This window comes from Puccinia triticina, chromosome 3A (genome assembly GCF_026914185.1).
Source record: "Puccinia triticina chromosome 3A, complete sequence".
Taxonomy (NCBI): Eukaryota; Fungi; Basidiomycota; class Pucciniomycetes; order Pucciniales; family Pucciniaceae; genus Puccinia; species Puccinia triticina.
In genome coordinates this window covers 8260654-8286583 of record NC_070560.1, presented here as the reverse complement: position 1 = coordinate 8286583, position 25930 = coordinate 8260654, and the positions used below count along the sequence as shown (strand labels likewise).

General features: G+C 46.7%; 1 protein-coding gene across 1 annotated transcript; it reads left to right on the top strand.

Moving 5' to 3' along the window:
* Positions 1-6440: 6440 nt before the first annotated feature.
* PtA15_3A885 (uncharacterized protein) lies at positions 6441-25897 on the top strand (the record flags this gene model as incomplete). Its single annotated transcript, XM_053167897.1, has 8 exons — positions 6441-6565; positions 6659-6754; positions 22654-22973; positions 23080-23209; positions 23292-24063; positions 24157-25147; positions 25219-25712; positions 25817-25897. 8 exons carry the CDS (start codon positions 6441-6443, stop codon positions 25895-25897), a joined length of 3009 nt encoding a protein of 1002 aa, XP_053019069.1.
* Positions 25898-25930: the final 33 nt, after the last annotated feature.

The window sequence follows — 25930 nt, the reverse complement described above, 5'->3', positions numbered from 1 at the left end:
GAAAGGGTCCCTGCGAATGACCTTTCCTGTCCAGGCGGCATTCCATCAACTTTGCTCAGGGCACATCCATTTGAATGCTTTCCAATTCAAGTGCAGTCGAGCTCCATACCCAATTTGCTTGGAGTGTGGGGTCCCTGAAACAGTGGATCACTACCTTGTCTCTTGTTCCAGGTACCCCGGGGCTATAGCAGTAGCCAGGACAATTCTCCGCGACAAGAGGATCACCACGGTCACGACCAGAACTCTCCTCCACAACCCCTTGGCCTTCCTGGCCACAAAAATCCTTCATCAAACTCTTGGCCAGACTCCCTCAATTCCAACGGGAAAGCAAATTTGGGGATACCCTTTGAGATCCCCCTTCCAGCTCTTTGGACCCAACTTCTCCCCACGGGTTCTTCCCTTTTTCACCCATCTTTTTCCTCCTTTTTCTTTCTTCTCTTCTAAATAAATAAATAGCAAAAAAAAAAAAACTCTCAAAAGCAAACTCCCAGAAAGCCCGTGAAAGTTCTCCCCTCTATTTTCAATTGTAAGGCTGTGTGGTTCTGCTACGTAGTTAAATTTGTAAGCTAGTTGAATATGCATAGTGCACAATGTTAAGTCAAATCTGCACTTAAAAAAAAAAAAAAAGAAGAAGCCCCTTAACCCGTTCATGGCCTGTTGTTATTTCATTTATTTTCATTGTCTGGGTGCAAGTCGCACGTACAACTGGGGGTTTTATGGTAGTTTCACAATCTGAGATGCGGGCAAGACAGGGCCCAATGGATGCAAGAGAGTTGGCAGCTTTACATCCATGATCCATTTAGCATTCACTGCCGTTTATTTCTAGTACTCGTGTCGAGGTTAGTGTAAAAACATACGCCTGTGTTTACTGCGCCGCTGTCGAAGCCATGCGCCTTAAAGGTGTAAATTTTCCATCCTCTAGGGCTAGTAGGGATGTTGAGTCCTCAGCTAGCCCGAGTGTGGGAAAAGGTTGAGAGTAGAAAAACCCTTGATTTCCTAGCCATCCGGCGTATCAAAGGGTTAGTACTCAATCAGACTAGAAAAGATATTTTTGTTGATTGTAGAATTTTTCAAGAAAGAGTTTGAGGGCAAAAACCCTGCCTGCCCTCAAAATGGGGTGGGTGGGTGGTTAAAAAAAATTGAGTTTGAAACCTTTTTCCCCTAGATATCATGTGTTTTGCAGAAAGCTTGGAAGGATGGTCCTGCTTGCTGTGCAAAAATCATGGCATTCTATGATTTAGTTTTTTTGTTTTTGCCTTGTGGCGTGAACACAGGATCACTGCCACTTTGGCACAGCCAGGAAGGCTGTGTCCAGTTGTGGCATTTGAAAGGCTCCAGCCAATGAATTTTCTGCTCCCTTTTTAGTGGTTCTTAGTCTCATTGTTGCTACAAAGATGTCTCGGATTGGACTCAATCTTTTCAACAGGGAGAATCTTCCTGCAGGATACTTCTTGGCCTCCAAATTATGGCGGATTTGCGGGCTTGGTCCGCAACCGGCGCAATTGACCGTAAGTTTTTTTTTTCTGTAGATCAAAGTGATACTGAAACACCTGTCTGGTCTTCAGCCTCAGGTGATTGACTGCAAGACTAGTTTCAAGTTGTTCTACAAAACGTTTTTGACAACAAACAAATTGACGTGGGCAATGATCAAATCCGAGAAGCCAAATTTTTTCCCAATCGAATTCCTCGCTTCATCAACCCTCAAGGATTTCCAAGAGTTTGTTGCAAGCAAGTGCAATGATCAGTTTGATGGCGCCGGCGATCTCATTCGAAACGCCATTATCAAAGGATTGCCACAGATGGAGTGGAAAGTCTCAATGAATATTGCTGATGGCGACGAGTTCAAGAAGTCCGCTGACTACCGAATCACGGATGAGTCTTCATTTGATTGCTGGACTGCTGCCGTCATGTTGACTGGCCGGGACCGCACAAAGGCGTCAATGGAACTGCTCATGATCAACCCCGAGACCACCAAGAAGCAAGCTAAGGCCTTCCTCAACATCAAGAAGCATGTCTTGACCCAAAAGGCTGCAATATCCGCCTCATCGTCAAAGGTGACCAATCCATCTGATCCTTCAGCAATCACCGTTGCCGGTGATTTTGATGTGATCAATGTTTATACTAATTAAATATTTGCTGCAAACCCGCCCAACGTGAAGTACAAAACGAGAATGCCTGTGCATATCGACCCGACCAATCCCACTCGATATATACCTCTGACGCCTGCTATGGTCCAACAATGGGCCCATGCCATTGTCCGTATTTTCTCTTTTTTTTCCATCAATTTTCATAACGCTGACAGGTGGTTGCTTTTGCAGGTTGAAGGGAAGGCGGGAGTAGACTTTCACACCCCTCCTGCGGATTTGAAATTCAAGAAGCTGTTGGCGTCGAAAAAACGCAAACTCCAGAATCCATCTACCCACTGGAGCCCCGGCCCCAAGTCCAATTCTGATAGCGCATCCGTCATTGATCTTGAATTGAACCTCCTTGACGAGTATCTCCCATTTGTCAAGATACCGGCAGCTGATAGAGAAGGTATCATTGCCATTCTTATCCAGAACAAGGCGACTAATCCCAAGGTTTTCCAATGAAAAGACATAACCCGAGAGATAATGAGACAGTGGGGCTTACCCAATGTCTTTGTTGCACAGTTGCGCAACAATGTCCACAAGTTTGAAAGATTTAAATCTTCTGAGTAGATTTCTATCACTTTTTCTTCCTCATTCGCAGAATCATCCAGCATTTAACCTAAAAAAATAGCCCATTGTAGCCTTAAATTTCCTAAAATAATAACCCATTGTAGCCTCAGAGTTCCAAAAGATAACCCATTGTAGTCTTACAGTTACCCAGTCTTACTTCTCCAATCACTTCCATCATGAATTGAAGCCTTAAAGTAAACTTTAGCTTGATTTTATCTTGTATCATAAAAATTACCATTTTTGATTACCTCCACCGCAACTGGCCACTTTATATCACATGAAATCAAGACCAACTGTTCACATTTGATTCAAAAAATTGGAATTGGATGACAACATTTGAGGGACAAGAGACTCTTTATTGCAAGACGTAGCAAAGCTCTGACACTGCACTATGGTCCATGAACTGCCTACCAATCAAAATGACTGTTCAAAGTTGGCATGGCTACTGAGAAGAAACCACAGGGCCTTTGTACCCAAACGTCCAAGAGATCAGTTCTTTATGGATCAACTTTCATTTTGCATTTGCAGACTTTCATTTCACATTACAAGCTAATTTTCAAAGCATAGTCAAGGCACATTACAGGTAACAATTGGCTTGGAGACAGGAAATGATCTCGAGTAAAACAGTTAATATGGCGGATAATACTCTACATGGCTTTTTTAACTAATCGGAGATAAGACACTTCACTGATTGATGAAGGTGAGAGAAAAGATTCTTCAGTTCAGACTGGGGGGAACACAGTAGCCAGCATGTCAAAAGACTTTGTAGCTGAACTCAGCAGTCAGGAGTTTGCCAGCTACCTTTTTTATTTCCCATTTGGGGTCGATGGCATCGTTGAGGACCTGAGAGGCTCCTAAATTGTGCTTGATCGCTGCAAATCCGAGCTCGATTGGATTTAACTCCGGGCAATACGGTGGGAGGAACAAAAGCCATACCCCAGCTGCCTCGCAAAGGTCCCGGACTCGTTCGCCTCGGTGGACAGTGGCATTGTCGCATACCAGAACGGAGTTATAATCCGGGTAGCGATTCATCCAAGGGAGCTGAAGTGTGGAGTCAGCTAGGCAGACCAAGCAAAGTAAGACCATTTCCTCTGACTTACCAATTCGTATTTGAGGAAATGTTCAAATTTATGCCCGTTGAATGTTTCGGCGGTTGTTGTGAGTGCCACAAGTCTGTCCATCAAGATTGCGGCAAGTAAACTGAGACGGAGTGGATTCTGATTGATGACAAACCAAGCCGCGGGCGTCCCTCGAGACAACCTGGCATACGATCACAGCAGGTCATTATTGCAGAATGAGCTTTCATCTGCCCAAGGAAATGAATCTTAATCAGTTGTTTTGAGGGAAATAGCAGAGACAAAAAGGATTACTTGCCTGTGAAAACCAAGAAGTCTGCAGGGAAGAATTCCATCTGCTGGACAAAGGTATACTTGCGAAGAAGTGATTTACGGATGTTTTGGGTTTTGGGTTTCTTCAAGGTGATTGACAGTTGCTGGACGAGGTTTCGGTGGACCGTCTCAACACATAGAAGGGTTCCGCTGGAGTCATAGAGTCGTTCTTGTATTTCAGCCAAGAACAAGCCGGGCTCTGATCGAACGAGTTCAACAATGAACTCACACTCGTCGTTGGTGAGTGTGCTTGGTCGGCCCTGGGCCTTGTACTCGTCCGGATCCTTTACAACGCAGCGAGTTTCTTTGAATAGGTGTAGCCAGCGAGAGAACGACTGCCGAGAGACCAAAAGACTCAGCAACCGACAGATCTCCACCAAACTGATCCCCTGGAGAGCCATACGGACCACTGCAATCTTTGTTGCCGGTGCATACGGTCGGAAAGCCATTGGATTGGTGGTGGAGGCTGCGGTGTTGAGTCGAAAACGTGAGGCGGAAGCCGGAACAGTAGGGGGGGATCAGGCTGTTGACCAACCTGGATATTGCCATCCACACAGCTGAGGATTGATGACGTCACTGTGAGAATGACAAGACTTTAAGTTTTTATTTCATCTTTAAGTCAGAAAACTATTTTACATGTAAAGATGAACAAGACATAGAGGTAGAAAATGGGAAAGGAGAAATATACCTTTAAGGGCAGGTTTCTAGGCTGTCAGTGGAACACAACGAGGAAAGAATAGGAGAAGGACAAGGTCTTATTCTGATGACAGGGAATAGTAAGAAAAAGGAAATGGGGATGGCGATGGTGCGGAGTGAGGTCATCGCACTAAGGCTGATGATAACAATGAGAGAAAAAGGAGAACAATTGAGACAGTGAGGTTGAGTATTGGGTTCTGAGTGAAGGAGGTTCTGGGATATGATCTGAAAGGAAGCGGATGAAGAGGAAAACAAAAGTGGGAGATTTAGCACTCCTTTTATAGAGTTTTTCGTGCAGAACAGGTGAATCGCTGTTGCTACGTACCAGGGCTTGGTTGTGACTACATCAAGCCTGTCCAGGTAAACAGGGACGTGATTGCGGCGGTTTGGTCTCGACCGGTTTGGGTTTTCTCCTTCATGTTCTTGTGATCTGTACGACACGGTAATCAGAAAGGGTTGTTTTATTAGTATCTTGACTGGATCATCAGGGTTGGTTGTATTTCTCGACCTGGTTCAGTTCGTTGTGAGGGATCTCTTACTTACTGTTGGAGGGATGTTCCGAGGCTTCTGTGTGGCTGTTGGTGGGATCGATGAGGCTGCTTGGTTCCACTGGGCCAGGCTGAACTGGGCCTGCGCCTGATTCGGGCGGGCCCGGGCCTAGAATCTGACAGTCACGATCCCCATGCTGTGGGCGGCACGGGCAGAATCCTTCAGCTTAAACTTGTGCTGTGCCCGATAACCACATAACTTTACCGCTTGAACTTCTTCACGAAGTCCAAGCAATAAGCAAAAGACAATACGTTGTTGTGAAAAAAGGGTCTAAAACGAAATAGCTAGGATGGACGGTCGGGGAGCGGTGAGCGAGGGGAAGAGGTCTCTGAGGAGGATAATCTTTATCGACTCAAGACTATCTTCTTGACCAACGCTCAGGCCTGTCTATTCTATTCCGGGCGGATCATTGGTATACAAAACACGCCCGTCCAATCCTGCGCATGGACTTTGGCACCCTCCTGCGTTCCTTGCTCGCGTGCCATCAATCTGAGATGTGTGCGAGACAGGGCCTGATGGGCGTGAGAGTGGGGAGCTCAATCCGAGAATCCGACCAGATATTCCGGGTATTTACTGGATATCACGTGACCGCTACCGGATATTCCGCGCGGGAAATCCAACCATGTTTGAAGTGGTAACATAGATACCAATGTATATCACACCAGGGGCGGATGGAATTGAACGTAAATAAAGGTTTATGTCGTTTTTGGCTCGATCAAACGAGCGCGGTACCTCCGGTCCTCTCCCTTAGAATTGTATCTGGATGGGGGTAGTTGATGATCATTGGTTTGGCAACCTCAGCAGCAACCTGTCAATCGATTCGAGGAAAGCTTGACAACCGAGTTCCAGCTTAACGATCTTACTTAGCCTCGCCTTATCCCAGTCCCCTCATCCTGTCTAGTTGGTCGTTGGTTACATGGCAAGGAGAAGATCGAACGAAGCGAAAATTGACGAACGTCGGATATATAAACCCATCCGTTCCTTAGGCTTCAGGACTTTTTGAGTAGCAACGATCTCCAACAGCTAAGGACACACATTAACCGTATATTCTCAGTCCAGGTAGCGGTTAAAAGATTCCACCTGCAACCATATTCATCACCACAGCAAAATGTTCAATAAGTTGATTCTAATCTTGGCGATCCTAGTCATCATTCAATCAATCCAAGTCTTAGAATCCAAAGTAACCCATAAGTTCATCGAGAGACGACGTGTTGAAACCAGCTATCCTGGGCCGTGAGTACCTGCTAATTTATGGATTCATTCGTCTGAAGTAGCGTATTGAGTATTCACGCAAATCTCCTTCCCCCTCTGTTTAAACTTTGATAGGTCCAGTGCCAAAACTTTAACAAAGCGAAAGACGGAAAGCCCCAGCAAACACACACCATCTAAAGGGGGTTGTAGCAATGGCGGTTGCGGAAGAGTGTGAGCAATTAATTTTCATCTTAAGATCATCTGGCACTCCCAAAAATGATCTAATTGTCTGTGTATGTTTTGCATTTTCCAGTGATGAAAATAGCATGACCAGATAGCAAACATGTGAACATACCCATGCTTCTTTTTCTCTCATAGAATGACCAATGGTCCGTTTCCTTGTTGTATTTTGCCATGTAAATAAATGTGTACACTCCAATCTCTCAGAACGCAACAAGTGATGTGTAAGATTCACAAATATGTAAAAAAACAACAGTTATCCTAAAGCCCAACTTGAGCACCCATACAAGCTGTGTTTTCTCTTCCTTTTTGTTCCTTCAATTTCTTGTCTTTTCCACTTCTCCTGTGAAAACAGTGGGACTCAACACTGATGGCAAGCAACTTGCATGCATTTTGGCAACTTTCTCTGCACACAAAATTATGGAAGCTGAGTTGCCAATATTCATGGCAAGGCTTCATCTGTCTAACACAGGCTACCTGCCCAAATTTTGGCAACTCAACATGCATGATTTTTTTGCAGATGTACTTTGCGCACTGCAAAAAACTTGTCGCGCACTGCAGGGGGCTTCCACTCAATGTCCTGGCCACAGTGCGCAGTAGCTCAAAACGCTTTGCGCACTGCAAATGAAAAGCTTGAAATTCCCCGTTTTTTTCTGCCAGCCGGCAGAGGGGATTTTTCTTGCCCCTCCTCCATTTTCTTGGGGTATTTGGACCCCCCAGCATGACATAAAAAAGGATGATAAAAAATACAAAAAATAAGCGGAAAGCCTCCCCGCAACGGTGGGCAGTTACTTTACTCTACGATATCTGGCAGATATTAGTAAAGTAAAGACCCCGCGTTACCCTCTGGTGTCGTTACCACTAACAGTAACGGGCATATTTTGTGCTCTGAAGTAGCGTAACAAGCCTCGTTATTTCTTTTTGCCCGGCAAAGGATATCGTAGCTTGATTTTCACCCTGGATAACTCAAAATAGCTTTATCCAGGGGTGAAGAAGCCCGAAGTGGGTCCACTTTGGGCTGGGGCTGCTACAGCCACAATTCTGATACAAATGTTCTTTGATGTCTGTACATCAGAATTTTCACTGTGAGACAGGAACTGAGCAAGCGGTTTCACTGAACACCACCCTCTTTGTTCCACGAAGTAAACATACACCAGCTTTATTGATCCTTTTTGAGACCGACCGGTGAATTTCAAGCAGCTGGGGAAGCTTTTAATGCATTGCTTCCCCAAGGTAAATAGGCTCAATTTCAATTGGAATTGTTTTGTTTTCATGCTTCTTTCCATAACTTGTCTCTGTTACTTGTAACGGATAACGCTTGACATGTGGGATATCGTAACCACAGAAATAAATAACCAGTTACCTTACCAGATATCGTAGCTTCCAGCTAAGAAAGAAGTACATCATGCGAGGATACCTTAACTACAATCCGTTACTGCTAACGACAGTGGTAACGGTCCCAAAATCGCTACTTTAACGCTACTTTACGCGTTACTGTAGCGTTAGCTGCCCACCGTTGCTCCCCGGGGATTTTCAAACTACTAAAAAGCCATGGATTGGGTACACAGCCCCTCAAAAACAGATTTTGAGGGGCAGAAGTACATACTCCATGACTTCACTGTGCAGATGGCTGGCACAGGCTGGTCCCAGAGCGGAGTACATGCACACTCCCCTGATGACCAGCCAGCACGCACGTGGAGTGCAAATCACCAGTCATCAAGGGGATTAAGCATTCCTCTTGATGACTGGAATGGTCCCGGTTATTGAGAGGAGTATGTAAGCACACCTCTCAATGACCAGAACGGTCCCAGTTATTGAGAGGAGTAAACACACCTCTCAATGAACAGAATGGTCCCAGTTATTGAGAGGAGTATGTAGAGCGAGTAAAAGGAATAGTGCGGACAGGGGGAATTGAAGCCGCATCTCCCTGATGCATGCTGGGTTGCTCTACCATTGAGCTATATCCACAGGTGTGAGGTGTACCAACATATACTACCTCTACAGAGTAAACACACCTCTTGATGACCAGAACAGTCCCAGTTATTGAGAGGAGTAATGCAGGTCTGTCAATAAGCCCTCCCCAAAAGTGTGTGTAGAGCGAGTAAAAGGAATAGTGCGGACAGGGGGAATCGAACCCACATCTCCCCAATGCATGCTGGGTTGCTCTACCATTGAGCTATATCCACAGGTGTCACTGCCACAGCGGGCAATCGGGTGTCGCACGCAGCCCGCAGCGACACCCGCGTAAAGGGGGTCCCCTTGGCTTGGGTGTCGCTGCGGGCTGCGTGCGACATCCAATTGCCCGCTGTGTGCGGGCATCTCAATGTTGCTCCGGACCGCAGCGACATCTGACGATTCAGTGGGGATTCGAACCCTGCGCAACAAGTATTGCAGCAACACTTTTCAGCCGGCCACCGGGGTATGTACACACAACGCACCTCTTGATGGCCGGCACAACAACCGGTCACCGAGAGGAGTACGCACTCCTCTCAATGGCTGGCCCAAGGACCCGCCATCAGGAGGAGTCCTTGTGCCGGCCATTGAGAGTTGTCCACACTCCTCTCGATGACCAGCATAACGACTGGTCATCGGGAGGAGTCCACACTCCTCTCAATGACCAGCACAAGGACTGGTCATCGGGAGGAGGAATCCTTACTCCTCTCAATGCCAACACAGGCCGGCGTTGAGAGGAGTACATGCACCTCGATGCCCGGTCTGTGCCGTCCATCGAGGGAAGTGTGTATGTACTCCTCCCAATGACCGTGCCTTGGGCCAGCCATTGAGAGGAGTGCATACTCCTCTTGGTTACCAGTCGTTGTGCCGGCCATCGAGAGGTGTCTGTACTCCTCTTGACGCCGGTGTGTACTGGCATCAAGAGGAGTGTGGACTCCTCCCGATGACCAATCCATGAGCTGGTCACCAAGAGGAGTGAGAGAAGTGTGTAATCCTCTCCATGGCCGGAACAAGGACCGGTCATCAAGAGGTTGTTATGTATGTACTGCGGTGGCCGGCTGTCCAAAGGCAAATCAGCTGGCCAGATGTTGCTGCAGCTGACGCTGCATTCTGATATGCAGCGTCATGATGTTGCTGCGGGCCGCAGCAACAGCGAGATACCCACAGTGTGTGAGGTGTACCAACATATACTACCTCAACAGTGTCGCCCCATGTTTTTTACTCAGGTTGACACATTTTTGTTTCTTAGCTGAGCATAGGAATTCTTGACCAAGGCTAGTCTTTCAATGGGCCCAGTGGGCTTTGTGGGGGCCATGTGGGCCTCATGCAGGCCCATCCAAAAAATCTCCCCAAAAATGTGCCCCCTCATTTTTTATTCAGTTTGACCCATTTCACATTTTAGTAGAGCATGGGAATTCCAAACAAATACTACTTTTTCAATTGGCCCAATGGGCCTGTTAGGGGCCCATGCGGGCCTCATGCAGGCCTGTCCAACAAATCACCCCAAAAATGTGCCCCATTGTTTTTTACTCAGTCTGACACATTTTCATTTTTTTTGGCTGAGCACGCTCAGTTAGCATTTTTTTTCAGTACAGAGTGATTTTTTTTCAATGATTTTCCCAATCTCAAACTTTGAGAATTTTTTTTGGGAAATTTAGTTATCCTTGAAGTGATTGTATCAAATCATATCAACCCAGTGTTGAGTGTGGGAAAGGAAGAATGCAGGTGACGTCGGCTGGGAGCAGAGCTATGCAGGTGGAGGGAGTGGAGGAATAGGGAATTTTGTGGTGGCTTTTCTCTCACTTACCTTCTTCTATTCTATCATTCTACATACTACACACTTTACGATTTTACTGTAGTTACTGCTATTCTTACTCAACTTTTGTGTATTACTACACTGCGGAGAGTTTTTACCACCCAAAATTCTACTTACTTACTTGCAGATTTTACTGTGTGTAAGCGGAGCGGTTGGACCTTACGTAGACTAGGCGGATCATATCAGGCTCATCGCGGAGCACTGAAGAGATATGTACGTTGCAGAAGCCCAGCGCCGGTAACCATTCAAAGTCGGAGTTATCTAGAAAAGAGGTGGAGCACCTTTTCTTATCAGGTGACACACTTTTATTTCAACACCACAAGGTTTAAGGGTTCTGTGAACCCTCACGAACCCTCACTGGGAAGATTGGAGGGACAGAGGGCCAAAGGCCAGAAGTCTAAATAAAAGAATGATATTTCACTAATGAATTGTGAGAAGTGGTAAAAAGGGAAACCTCAAGGTGAAGAACAGCTTGGTGAAGAAGAGAGGAAATGAGAGCAGTTGAGTACTACAAGCTTATATAGAGAATACTACAATGTAGATGCATACACATATGGTGCTGCAAGCTCGTCTGGGCACTCACCAAAGTTTGGCCAAAAAGAGGCCAAGCGCGTGTGGCCAACCCTAAAGCCCACTTGGCCAATCCTCAAGCCCGCCTGGCACACTCCCAACCCCCGCTTGGCACATTGCAAGGGAAGTGGGCTTTGGCACAAAGCCTCGCTAGGCCAATTTCAAGTGAGGGTGCCACGCACACCAAAAGCTGTGCCGGCCATGAAGGAGAGAAGTTTCCCTCCTCAATGGTCGGTCTACAAACCGGGCATTCAGAAGGGAAGACTCCCTTCTTGATGATCGATACAAGTATTGCCCACCACAAAGGGATTCTTTCCACCCAAATGACCAGCCACAGACCGGCCATCAAGAAGGAAAATCTCCCTTGTCAATTTCCAATGTGCAATTAAGGTGTTCAAAGTTGAAATCATAACATTTTCAATGCATAAAATCATAAAACTTTCAAGTGATGATTTCATATGTATCATTCTAGAAATTTTGCTCTGATTTGAGTGCATGGGTGCAACATATTTTTTTCAGCTTAGAATTTTATGATTTTATGGTGTTATGATTTTATGCAAGTCAACTTTGAACACCCTAAATGTTGAGTAGGGAGAACGTTTCCCCTCCTCAAGGGTACATTGTTCTTGCCTTTCAAGGCAGAGACAAGGGACAGCGTCTGATGACTGGTGTGTTGCATGCCAAGTCATAGATCCCATCAGCACAGAGCTTGATCTCAGCCAAGCACACTATGAAAAAAAATTGAGAAAGTGCTGTCAGTTGACATGCAGCATACTCAAGTTCATACCTAGTTCATACCAGGCTCATACAAATTAATCCCAGGTGGTACACCCTGGAATGTTTGGAAGTTCCTCAGCTTTAGTCTACAGTGCACAACACACTAGACTGAGGTACAAACAGTCTGAGGTGCATATACTTCCTGAGGCAAATGCCAAGCTGGGTGCTCTACACATCCTTGTCCCTCCTGAGCTTCAAGGTCATCCATGCTGGCTTGTTGACCAGCCCCTGGGAAGAATGCCCCCTATGTCGGCAAGAATACGCGCCCATGTCAAATAGGAGGAATCCCCCCTGGTCAACAAGGGCATACCTTCACGTTGGTAAATCCCTCCCGGTCGACAACACAAAAAACACAACCGTGTCGACTGGTAGGAAGTCCTCCGCATCATCAACACAACACAACCTGTCTACCGGGAGGAAGCCCTCCCAGTCATCAACACAATACAACCTGTCGACCGGAAGGAGTCCCTCCCGGTTGACTGCTGTATATAGTTGTTGACCGGGAGGGACTCTCCCGGTCGACAGGTTTATATTGTGGTTGACCGGGAAGGGCTCCTCCTGTTCAACAGGTTGTATTGTGTTGATGACCGGGAGGGACTCCTCCCGGTTGGCTGGTTCATATTGGGGTCGACCAGGAGGGACTCCTCCCGATTGACTGATACATGTCACTGTTGACCGGGAGGAGTCCCTCCCAGTCAACCACAATATAAACCTGTTGACGGGGAGAGCCCCTCCCGGTCGACTGCTTGATATGGCGACTTCTCCCGGTTGACTGCTTGATATGGCTGTCAACCGGGAGGGACTCCTCCCGGTTGGCTGGTTCATATTGGGGTTGACCGGGAGGGACTCCTCCTGATTGACTGATATATGTGACTGTTGACCAGGAGGAGTCCCTCCCGGTCGACCACAATATAAACCTGTTGACCGGGAGAGTCCCTCCCGGTCGACCACAATATAAACATGTTGACCGGGAGAGTCCCTCCCGGTCAACTGCTCAATATGGCTGTTGACCGGGAGGGACTCCTCCCGGTTGGCTTGTTTATATTGGGGTCGAACGGGAGGGACTCCTCCCAATTGACTGATATATGTGGCTGTCAACTGGGAGGAGTACCTCCCGGTCGACCACAATATAAACCTGTTGACCGGGAGAGTCCTTCTTGGTCAACAACTATATACAGCAGTTGAATGGGAGGGACTCCTCCCGGTCGACAGGTTGTATTGTGTTAATGACCGGGAGGGCTTCCTCCTGGTTGACATGGTTGTGTTTTTTGTGTTGTCGACCGGGAGGGATTTACCAACGTGAAGGTATGCCCTTGTCAACCAGGGGGGATTCCTCCTAGTTGACACGGGCGCGTATTCTTGCCAAAATAGTGGGCATTCTTCCCAGGGGCTTGTCAAGAAGCCAGTATGGATTTGCGTGGATGACCAGTCAGCACCAGTACTGTGCAGGTGTTGAGGTGTATGGCTCAGGACACACTTAGCACATGCAACTACTGTGCTAAGTCCAAAGCTGAGCTACAGATCTTCTTTTGATGCTGAGCTAACCTGTTATTAAACTTGGAATGACCATGGATGTACTTGAAGTTTCAACCTGGAATGCGTATGTCAACTGACAGCACTTTCTCAAGTTTTTTTCATAGTGGCAGGACTTGGCTGTGTGCCAAGCTCTGCCCCCCGCGCAACCTGCCCAATCAAGCCTGCTGGGCACATACCCAACCCTCAGAGGCACTTGGCCAAGCGGGAGTTGGGTATGCTCCTACACACGCTTGCAACACCATACACCAGGGGAAACTTTGATGCACTCTCCAGAGAGTGCCAGATTATGATTTTATTTTGTTCTGGGTCTGATGTGAGTCAGATGTGGATTAGGAAATGATTGAGAAATTCTTCAGAATTCAATGGGAAGTGTGTCAGAAGTGATGCAGAATTTTCACAGGACCTTGCGCAATGTTGTATAGAACCATTTAATTTTCTGAGGATAAATTAATGAAATCATAGTTAATCAATGTCCAATTATTACTCATTTATGGTATTCAAAATTGCATATGTCACTGTTTACATAAAATCATAAAGCCAATTTTGGCTGGGAGATGTCAGTGTGCATAAAACTCAAAGTGACATCTCCCAGCCAAAATTGCAGTTTATGATTTTATGTAAAAAAACGGGTTTACTTTGAGCACGGAGGGAAACCCGTTGCGCACGGGAATTTCTGTTGACTTGATGTCATGTGACATTGGGCCCCCCTCCGTGCGCGCCACCAGCTCCCCTCAAAAAACTATCTGCACACAAGGGTGCCGTGCGGTGACAGGTGGCCGGGGTGGAGCACTCCGCCATCCAGAGGAAACAATCCCCTTGATGAACGGCACAGACCGGTCATCAAGAGGGTATATCACATCTCTCTTGATGACCGGCATTCCGGTCATTGAGAGGACACATCCCCCTTGATGACCGGTACAAACCGGTCATCGGGAGGCTACATCCCTCTCGATGACCGGTACAGACCAGTCATTGGGAGGCTACATCCCTCTTGATGACCGGCATAGACCGGTCATCAAGAGGCTACATCCCTCTTGATGACCAGAATAGACCGGTCATCGGGAGGTTACATCCCTCCCAATGGATGACCGGAATAGACCGGTCATCGAGAGGACACATCCCCTTCAATGACCGGTCTGTACCGGTCATCGAGGGGACACATCCCTCTCAATGACCGGAATAGACCGGTCATTGGGAGGCTACATCCCTCTCGATGACCGCAATAGACCGGTCATTGGGAGGCTACATCCCTCTTGATGACCAGCATAGACCGGTCATCAAGAGGCTACATCCCTCTCAATGACCGGCATAGACCGGTCATCAAGAGGCTACATCCCTCTTGATGACCAGTATAGACCGGTCATCAAGAGGCTACATCCCTCTTGATGACCGGAATAGACCGGTCATTGGGAGGTTAAATCCCTCCCGATGGATGACCGGAATAGACCGGTCATCCAGAGGACACATCCTCCTTGATGACCGGTCTGTACCGGTCATCAAGGGGACACATCCCTCTCAATGACCGGTCTATGCCAGTCATTGAGAGGGATGTAACCTCCTGATGACCGGTCGATTCCGGTCATTGAGAGGGATGTAGCCTCTTGATGACTGGTCTGTACCGGTCATCAAGAGGATTGTAGCCTCCCAATGACCGGTCTATTCCGGTCATCAAGAGGGACAGACCGGTCATCAAGGGGATTGTTTCCTCCAGATGGCCGGGGTGTCTCAACCTGGCCACCTGTCACTGCACGGCACCCCCGTGTGCGGATGGTTTTTTGAGGGGAGCTGGTGGCGCGCACGGAGGGGGGCCCGACGTCACGTGACGTTGAGTCACCAGAAATTCCCGTGCGCAACGAGTTTCCCTCCGTGCGCGAAGTAAACCCGTAAAAAAATCTTATGCAATTTTTGAATACCATAATTTATGGCAAATTTCTGTTGATCAATTTTTCTATGTCAAAGGGGTTCCACACAACGTAAATGTGACTCGCGGGGACTTTCATGGCTTTCTGACCAGTTTTTACTTATAAGGGAGCTGTGAAAGGCCCCTCCAGTGATCTTTCACCCTAATGTACGCGCGTACACAAAGGTTACATAGGCAAAGTGGAAAAAAACTCACATGCATGTGCGTGGAAACATTGGAAAACAAACAAACACAAAAACAACTCACAAGCTTACATATGTTAAGAAGCCAGGATGTCTAGCTGAAATCTGGGACCACACACCTCCAAGCTTGACTTGACTCATACTTCATCCTTTTTTGGCTCAATTCTAGATGATACCAGCCTTCTTTAGGGAAATGTGCCCATTCAGATGGGCCTTTCACATCATTCTAACAGGGGTGCACATGTTGTTAGGGCTGGGCCCTGACCGCGGCCCATTCGGGTATACCCGACTATCCGACTCGTTTGGGCGGGGCACGGGAGGGTATTTTGCCGAGAAATACCCAACACCTTTGGTCAGGTAATTAACTGGAGCCTTTGGGTATACCTGATGGGTAGCAACTTTCAAGCCAGGATGACCAAAAGGTGTAGGCTCATCTCAATAGCCGGTTCAACCGGTCATTGAGAGAGAGTGTACCCCTCAGGATGACCGGTTGAACCGGTCATTGAGAGGGTGTATGCTCCTCTCAATGACAGGTTGGACCAACCATTGAGAGGGTTTGGTTGAACAGTTCAAAGAGAGGGGAAACGAGGATTTTTTTTTGCTCAATTTCTTATACAAGCCTGCATGTATGTATAAAATTGTAGGAAGCAGATAATATATTAGAGGATATAGTCAATTTAAGCTAATCATATTTAATTTCATCTTGAGGTATATCATCATAAGGGATGGGGTCCAACATCCTGCATGAGCGGTACCACTCTTTGAGACAGATGAGACTTTCTATTGACTGAGCACTAAGACTGCCGCGCTGGGGTCCAATAATTGACTTGTATAATGAAAATACTCGCTCGGAAGGTGCGCTGGTGGCTGGAATTGCAAGATAGCATCTTGCCATTGCTGCGAGAGAGGGATATACACTAGTCTTGTTGCGCCAGTATTCAAGAACGTTTGTTTTTGGACCTTCATTAATTTCCTTCAGGTATTCACGTATCTCCGAATCTGGGCTGTTTGTTGTATTGTCCGGTCCAAAAATATTGGCAAGAATTGAGCTCATCTGTTTTGGTTGATGCTGCGGTTGGCTTGCGTGGCTAGATCTGGCTTCGCTGCAATCAAAACCCCGAGCTTGGGATTTGAACATGGAAAGAACGGACAACGGATTAAATTCGGGTTTTATCTGTTGTTGAATGAACTTGGTGTTCTTTTCTATATAAACCATCTTGATGCGTGGATCGAGTATCATTGCACAGAGAGGGTCATTCTTCTCCAAAGCAAGAAGTAAATATTTGGTGAGTTTTGAAATCATACTCTTGGCTGCCAGAATGAGTTGTTTGGATTTGTAGGCTGATTGAACTATCATTATTTGTTTCATGAGTGATATGTATATAGGAAGAGACATATTGAGTGTTGGATATTGGGAAGAGCATAGAAATTCTGTCGCTTTGTGGAGAGGTTTCAAAAACTGCACCAACTGGGATACTTTTTCCCATTTGACCGGTTTTAGCAAGTATTTGGAAACTTCAGAGCCATGGCAGAACAAAGTACACACTTCCCTCAGTTCGGCAGCACAATCAAGCATTAGATAGGTCGAATTCCAGCGCATCTTCACATCCAAAATAAGTAACTTGTTGTTGCTTTCACTTTCCGGAAAAGGTTCTTCACCTGAAGATTGAGTTTTAGACGGCAATGAGTGTTTTGTTTTTTGATATTTGGTGGTATCACGGGTTTGCAAGAGGCACAGAGTCATTGTAGACTTAAATTGTTCACGTCGTTAAGGACTTGCTTGGACAAACGTTGTTAGAACGTGTATACAAGAGATAACAGACTTCAGATCAATGTCTGTTCCTCCAACAGGTTTGGTTGTTGCGTCGCCGGCGGCCCTTTCATTTGCGTCCAGCTGATTCATTGTCAGCTCCACCTTGGATTCGTCGTACTTGGCTCCAAAGGCCTGAAGGCCATCTTTTGCGGCAAGGTTGATCACATGTGCCATGCATCTGAGCAGGTGCTTGGATGCAAAGAACTGTCCATCAAGAAGCTCTTCAACCCTTGCAGCAAGTGTTCCATTGTTGCTGGCGTTGTCAGCGGTGATGCTCGTTAATGAATTTGCGAGATTGAATCCCTCAAGAACCTCGATAAACACATTTGCAAAGTTTACACCGGTATGAGCTCCTAAGTCATTCAAAATTAACTGAATCATCAGTTTCTCTGTCTTTTCTTTGTATAACATACCACAAAAAACTGACCATGAACCTGAGGCATGGCAATAATAATATCTATCAAGTCCCAATTATTGGTAATTGCATGGCCAGTTATTCCCATGAAAGCAAGAGTGTTTGGCAAAGTCCATGTGTCAAGCATGAATCCAACGTGTTTGATATGTTTAAAAATTGTTCTGATATGGTTGGAGTGAGACTGGTGCAAGTAGTGTACTTCCATCGCAATCGATTTTCGGGAGAATAGCAAGTTTCACTTCAAGGATAATTAAATTTCCCAAAAAAAATACTCAAAGTTTGAGGTTGGGAAAATCATTGAAAAAAAATCACTCTGTGCTGAAAAAAAATGCAAACTGAGCGTGCTCAGCCAGAAAAATAAAAATGTGTCAGACTGAGTAAAAAACAATGGGGCACATTTTTGGGGTGATTTGTTGGACGGGCCTGCACAAGGCCTGCATGGGCCCCTAAAAGGCCCGTTGGGCCCATTGAAAAAGTAGTATTTGTTTGGAATTCCCATGCTCTGCTAAAATGTGAAATGGGTCAAACTGAATAAAAAACATGGGGGTACATTTTTGGGGAGATTTTTTGGACGGGCCTGAATGAGGCCCACATGGTCCCCACAAAGCCCACTGGGCCCATTGAAAGAGTAGCCTTGGTTAAGAAAGCATATGCTCAGCTAAGAAATAAAATGTGTCAGACTGAGTAAAAACCCTAGGGGCACATTGTTGGGGAGGCTTTTTGGACGGGCCTGATGCCAGGCCTGTACGGGCCAACAGGGTTCCAAGGAAAGGAAAGGGCCTGGACATACATTCTGTGAGTGCACAAATGTCATACAGATGTCAGAAGCCCTTCAATATCTTCTGTTGATTAGTGGTCAATTGGTGTTTTTCTGAAACATCATATGGGCATTCTTAACCAAGACTACTTTTTGGGTGGGCCCTGACGGGCCTGATGCAGGTCTGTCAATAAGCCCTCCCCAAAAGTGTGGCCCCACGTTTTTTTTACTCAGGTTGACACATTTTTGTTTCTTAGCTGAGCACTAGAGGCCAAGGCGGCTCCGCCGCTGCAGGGCACCAATCCATCCTCCTTTCCTGCCAAAAAGCTCCCCAAGTCACCTCATTAGCCCTTCAATATTTGGGTCACCATCCACTGATATTCCTCCCCCCCCCCCCCCCCCACTGGCCTATCCCAGCAGAAATCAACAGAAATTCTTCCTGAAGCAGGGCAAGCAGGGACTGGGTGTGTCACAATTCAGGAGACTTGAATGCATTCATTTAAATCATGGTTCTTGAGATTTTCAAACTTGGCCTTACAGCAACAGAGGAAACAAGCAAGTATTTCACCTCCCCAATTTGGAATGTTTGACCCCCTTTGCTATCCAAGCCGTCTTAATCACATCTCATGGAATAGCAGCCACATCAAAACACTCCTCATATGGTAGTTAGATTTTAAAAACTTACCTCACCCAGAATTTTATTCCATACTCGTTATTGGAATGTTTTCAATAAAAATGCTGCTTAATTTCTAATGGTATAATATTTGGAAGTTATCCAAGTTTAAAATAGTAGATCTTTCTACACAATAAACAGTGCAAAATTATAAAAAGCCAAGAAGAAATTCATGTATTTATGATCAGATGTATCAATACCACAGAATTTGGAAACAAATTATGAGCTCAGCGCTCATCTGTGCACAGCTCAGCCAGCTCAGGGTGCGACTACACATGCGAATGACCGGTCTGAGGGGCCTCGGTCTTCCATCCATCCCTAAGACCGGTCATCGCAGCGCTATACATGCGGATGACCGGCCTTCCGCAGGCCGGTCATCACAGCACTACACGTGCGGATGACCGGCCTGAGGGATTGAGGGACGACCGAGGCGGATCATCCGCACGTGTAGTCTTGCAATAACCGGCCTGAGGAAGGCCGGTCATCCGCATGTATAGCGCTGCGATGACCGGTCTTAGGGATGGATGGAAGACCAAGGCCTCTCAGACCGGTCATTCGCATGTGTAGTGCTGCGATGACTGGCCTGAGGGATGGCTGGAATACCGATGCCGGTCATCGCTGGGTACACATTGTGCCAGTCATTGGGTCTCAGTCCACTCGATGACTGGCGTGTGCCGGTCATCGAGTGGGTTGTTTACCCTCTCAATGGCCAGTGTGTGCCGGCATCAAGAGGGTTGTGTACATACTCGATGACTGGCTTGTGCCAGTCATTGGGTCACATTCCACTCGATGACTGGCGTGTGCCCGTCATCGAGTGGGTTGTGTACCCACTCAATGACTGGTGTGTGCCGGCATCGAGAGGGTTGTGTACCCACTCGATAACCGGCGTGTGCTGGTCATCGAGTGTATTGAGACCCACTCGATGACTGGCTTGTGCCAGTCATTGGGTCTCAGTCCACTCAATTACTGGCGTGTGCCGGGCATCAAGTGGGTTGTTTACCCTCTCGATGGCCGGTGTGTGCCGGCATCGAGAGGGTTGTGTACCCACTCGATGACTGGCACAAACTGGCTTGTGCCAGTCATCGGGTCTCAGTCCACTCAATGACTGGCGTGTGCCGGTCATCGAGTGGGTTGTTTACCCTCTCAATGGCCGGTGTGTGCCGGCAGGTAGGTTTGTGTACCCACTCAATGACTGGCTTGTGCCAGTCATTGGGTCTCAGTCCACTCGATGAGCTGCGATGACCGGTCTTAGGGATGGATACCAACACCCCTCAGACTGGTCATCCGCATGTGTAGTGCTGCGGTGACTGGCCTGACTCAGGCCAGTCATTGTGCCCCGTGGCGACGACCGCTGGTGCATCGAGGATAGGGGCGCCACCGGGGCAGTTACGATAGGAGGAGGGTGGCGTGGCTGTGATCTGGGTAAGCGGGCGGTGCGGTTAGATGGTACCTGTGGGTAATTACATATATAAGGAAGGGGATTTGGGATTCATTGATCCGCAGGGGATTCGGCTTCGTCCGCCCCCTAACTGCTTGGTTAGGCCCTCCCTGGCTAGTTTACCAACCGGCCCTCTTTTGCTCGTTGCTCTGGCACAGCTGGAGGGTCATCCATAGGGCCTTCGGGCCTTTGGGGATATTCAATGTGCCTAGTGAGAAGAATGGGGCATTTTTGCCCCATTTTGTGAGAAAAAAACACCCCAAAACTTAGATCTGCAGGTCTAGAATTCTGTGGATTTAAGAAAGTGGGATATGCTTTCTTAACCAAGGCTACTCTTTCAATGGGCCCAGTGGGCTTTGTGGGGGCCATGTGAGCCTCATTCAGGCCCGTCCAGAAAATCTCCCCAAAAATGCACCCCCATGTTTTTTATTCAGTTTGACCCATTTCACATTTTAGCAGAGCATCGGAATTCCAAACAAATACTACTTTTTCAATGGGCCTAACGGGCCTTTTAGGGGCCCATGCGGGCCTTGTGCAGGCCCGTCCAACAAATCACCCCAAAAATGTGCCCCATTGTTTTTTACTCAGTCTGACACATTTTTATTTTTCTGGCTGAGCACGCTCAGTTTGCATTTTTTTTCAGTACAGAGTGATTTTTTTCCAATGATTTTCCCAACCTCAAACTTTGAGTATTCTTTTTGGGAAATTTAATTATCCTTGCAGTGTTTCCCGGTTGAACTGATGGATTTAATAGACACATAAGTTTGCGAAAAGACTGTTGCTCAACAAAGGCAAAAGGTAGATCGGCATCAGCAAGGAGATATGCAATCGCTTTCTTGAGTGAATTGGATGAGAGCGGTTCTTCAGAGTTCTGGGGAGGAAAAGGTTGAAACAGATAAGTTTTGACCCAAAACCTGATTTTGATCTCATTCTCACCTGGTTAATTTTATTTAGGCCGCTGTCAACCTTGCTTGGATTGAGGAGATGATGTTTGCAAAAGAGATGTTCACTCATTGATTTTGTACTGCCACTTTGGTCGCGGGTTAGGAGGGCATTGCAAGGTTGACTTGTATTTTCCAAGACAACTGTACACTGGACCTTGTTTTTGCCCGCTTTGTCAACAAAGTACTTCCAGACCCACGACTTCCGCAGGGTTTGCGAGTTGTCCCTCTGCGATGCACTTGGTGAGGTCAGAAATGGCTGAGTATCAGGCCAAACATGTTCCAAATTGTCTGCCGGCCGTTTTTTCATTTTTCGGGAGGTCTCTTGTGAGCGTTAGGGAGGTTGAGATTGACAAGGAGGAATAGAATACCAGCAAGGAGAAGTTATCTTGTAAAACTGTTGGTCTCTGACGGGTATGCCCAATACCCAACGGATACTTGGTGTTTGAATACCCAAGATCAGGCTAACCGGAGGAGGGTTCCGGGTATAACCTCCCAAGCAGTCGGATATCACCCGAGGCCCAGCCCTACATGTTGTTGAGCTGCATGAGGCCCAACCTGTGATTTGTAACAAACTTACACACGCACACATGACAGCTACATTATCAAAGTGAAAACAATGACCACCTTCATGCGCATGTAAATAATATGAATTGAACCCCATGAATTCATCTCAATTAATATTAACAAACAGTTCAAATTGAATTATGATTTGTTTGTGGCCATTGTGTCTTAGTGGTTTCAACTGCATTCCAGTTGTGTTCCAGTTGACTTCTGCATGACTTATGGATGATTTATGCATGAATCCAGGATCAGGTTCAGATCATTTGTGGATTAGTTCCAGAATTTTTCATTAATTCTTACACTAATTTCATCAAAATGGCACTCTCTGGAGATTGCATCAAAATCTCCCCTGGTGATATATGCATCTAGCTTGACTTCTGTTTCAAGGAGAAACCCTTACACAAGGATTGGGGCATGTTACTCATAAGCCTCTCCTACGGAGATTGTCCCGCGGGGACGCGGGCTCCCTTCGGGGCTCCGTTCGAGAGGATTAGTTAAGCTACCCCCGCCGTGTAGGGGTAAACTGCGGCACAGCGCAGCTTCCTCGTCCCCGCCCACTTTCTTGTCCGGCCAACCACATCATAGAAGCCAAGTCGTGAACGTACATACATCTACCCGTAAAGAAAACGAAACACCACACACGATGGGGAAACGAGAGAAAAAGACTGGGAAAGGCCGACTGGACAAGTATTACCGACTTGCCAAAGAACAAGGCTATCGAGCTCGGTCAGCGTTCAAGTTAATTCAACTCAACAAACGCTATCAGTTCTTGGAATCCGCCAGATGTTGTATCGATTTATGTGCTGCCCCTGGTGGTTGGCTTCAAGTAGCTGCGAAATGGATGCCCGCTAATAGTGCGTCGATTGGCGAATTGTGTTCCCGTCGAAGGTTTTGCGACATATCATTTTGCATCCAGGCAACTGAAAGCTTTCTTTTCCTGATTTCGCTGTGATGTCCTAGGCTTGATCCTCGGGGTCGATCTGGTACCTATCAAGCCTATTCCTAAGGTCGTGACGGCCACTGAAGATATTCGCACTCAAAGCTGCAGGCTTTGGCTTCGTAGTGAATTGAAGGATTGGAAAGCTGATGTGTATGAACAGACCTCCGCATGAAGTTAAATATAGCTTTTGGTAATCAGCTGATCTGTTCGTCCTTCTCCGAATCTGATTTAGTGTTCTACACGATGGAGCTCCTAACGTTGGGACGGCGTGGATTCAGGACGCCTTCAGCCAGTCGGAACTAGTACTCCACTCCTTGAAGTTAGCGACGGAAATGCTGGCGCAGAATGGAACGTTCGTGACCAAGGTGTTCCGGTCGAAAGACTATAACTCATTGCTGTACATCTTCAACCAGCTATTTAAGAAAGTCGAGGCTACGAAACCACCTTCCTCTAGAAACGTCTCTGCCGAAATCTTTGTCGTCTGCCAAGGTTACTTGGCCCCCAAGAAAATTGACCCTCGGCTGTTAGATCCTGCTCATGTTTTCAAAGATGTCGACTTGACCAAAAGACTTACCGAGGATCAAGCCGAAGCAAGTAGTAGTAAACTTACTCCAAATGCCCAGAACGTCTTCAAGCCCGAGAAGAAACGTCGAACGAGAGAAGGATATGACGAAGGAGACTACACGTTACACAAATCTTCGTCAGCCTCTGCCTTGATCAATACGAAAGATCCAGTCAGCATCCTCGGGGTCGCCAATTGCATCAAGTTTGACGATTCTCAACAAGATAAAGAAATATACAAACTGAAGGCAACAACTGCTGAAATAAAGACCACCTTGACGGATCTGAAAGTATTGGGCAAAGGTGATTTCAAGAAAATCCTCAAATGGCGCACCACCGTTCGAGAACTGCTAGGAATCGACAGTAAGCCAGTCGATCAGACGTCATCAGAGGCTCCCGTAGAGGTTGAACCAATAGACGAAGAAAAAATTATGAAGGAAGAGGTAGGTCTTGACTCTCCTTGCTCTCCCGTCATAGTCCCTAAATTAGACCATTTTGTTGAATATTTCTTTATCTTTCTATAATCTCCCCTTCAGCTTGCGCGCATCCAAAACGAAAAAGCTTTGGAAAACAAGCGCGAACGACGGAGACTGAACGAAAAAAGAACCCGTGATGTGCAGCGCATGCAACTTCAAATGACCACTCCCATGGATATCGGAATAGAAAACGCGGATGGCGAAGTCTTCGGACTTCAAAACATGAATTCTCACGACTTGAGCTCGGATGATGACATGAAATATGCCGATGGAGAATATGATTCAGACTCACCGATGGACACTGACCCGGAGGACTGTGAAGATGAAGAGCTTTCTGAGGATGAAGCAAAACTGCAGAATCTCGAGGAAGGCCTGGACCTTGCATACGACGAATATCAAGAAAACCAATTGCGAAAAGACGCCAAACGAAAAGCACGCGAAGAAGCGCGAAGGTCGAAGCACAACGAGGACCAAGAGTCGGAATGGACTGGTTGCAATGACCAAGATGACCCTGCCGATGAGGAAAATGATGAAATTGGAAGCGGGGATGATATCGAAGTCGTTCGACAGAAAAGAGCTAAATCTAAGAAATTTGACGACAACGATGATGATAGTGATAGCGATGGGGAAGACGTCACGCTTCAAGCTGCACGAATTGTTGCCTCGAGGAAAGCACAAGGATCTGCCTCAAAACCTTTAGCCGCAAAGAAGCCAAAACTACTCGTAGATTTCGAAGAGCGAAACGACAAGACTGTCGAGGCCCAAGCATCGGCTGCAGATTTATGGTTTGATCAGCCAGTATTCAAAGCGTTAGGAGGCGTCGATGCCTTGATTCCAGATGGTGTCGGTGACTCGGACAACGGTCATGATGAATCTCAAGCCAGTAATGGAAGCATCTGCTTTGATGACGACGAGGATGAAAAATACTTGGCCGCACCAGAAGTAGAAGACAGTGACAGCGAAATGGGAACAATTGAGCCCTCCTCGATCGGTGGGGTTTGGGACGACGAACTCCCAGATCCCGATGAAAAGAACGCCAAAATTATTCGAGGTATGCATTTTGCAAGTATGATTTCTTCATTTTACTGTTAAATTTGACGGTTGCATATCCTTATCTTTCAGAAAAAGGGCTGCTCACTCCGCAGGCCATACAGCTAGCGCTTGACTTGGTCAACCGCAAGAAGACGAAGGATCAACTAGTTGACTCTGGTTTCAAGCGAGATGCATTCTTTGACGACAAAAATGAACTCCCTACATGGTTCATGGATGATGAGATGAGACATTTCAGAGAACACGTACCGGTAACCAAAGAAGCAGTCAAGATTTTGAGGGATAAAATGAGAGCACTGAATGCGAGGCCGATAAAGAAGATAGCAGAAGCGAAAGGACGCAAGAAATTACGAACTCTACGCCGGATTGAAAAGGCTCAGAGCAAGGCCAATACGGTTAACGAAACTAGCGATCTAACGGAGAAAGAAAAGTCGCTTGAAATCGAAAAACTTATGAGTCGGATGCACAAAACTCCCAAGACTAAGAGCGACATCAAAATCGTAGTAGCCAAAGGTGCGAATAGAGGTCAAAAAGGCAGACCTAGAGGAGTCAAGGGGCGATACAAGGTTCGTTTGGTTTCCATATCATATCATTTCAATCAGACATAACATAAGCTGGATCCCTTTCTGCCGAGGTTTACTCAATTTATATCATGTTCTTATTTTCTTAGATGGTCGACGCTAGAGGAAGGAAAGAGTTGAGAGCCCAGAAAAGGCAAGAACGAGCTTCTTCAAAGAGGAAACGAAAGTGATCATGGGCGCGACCGCAATTTTTTCAATTTCAA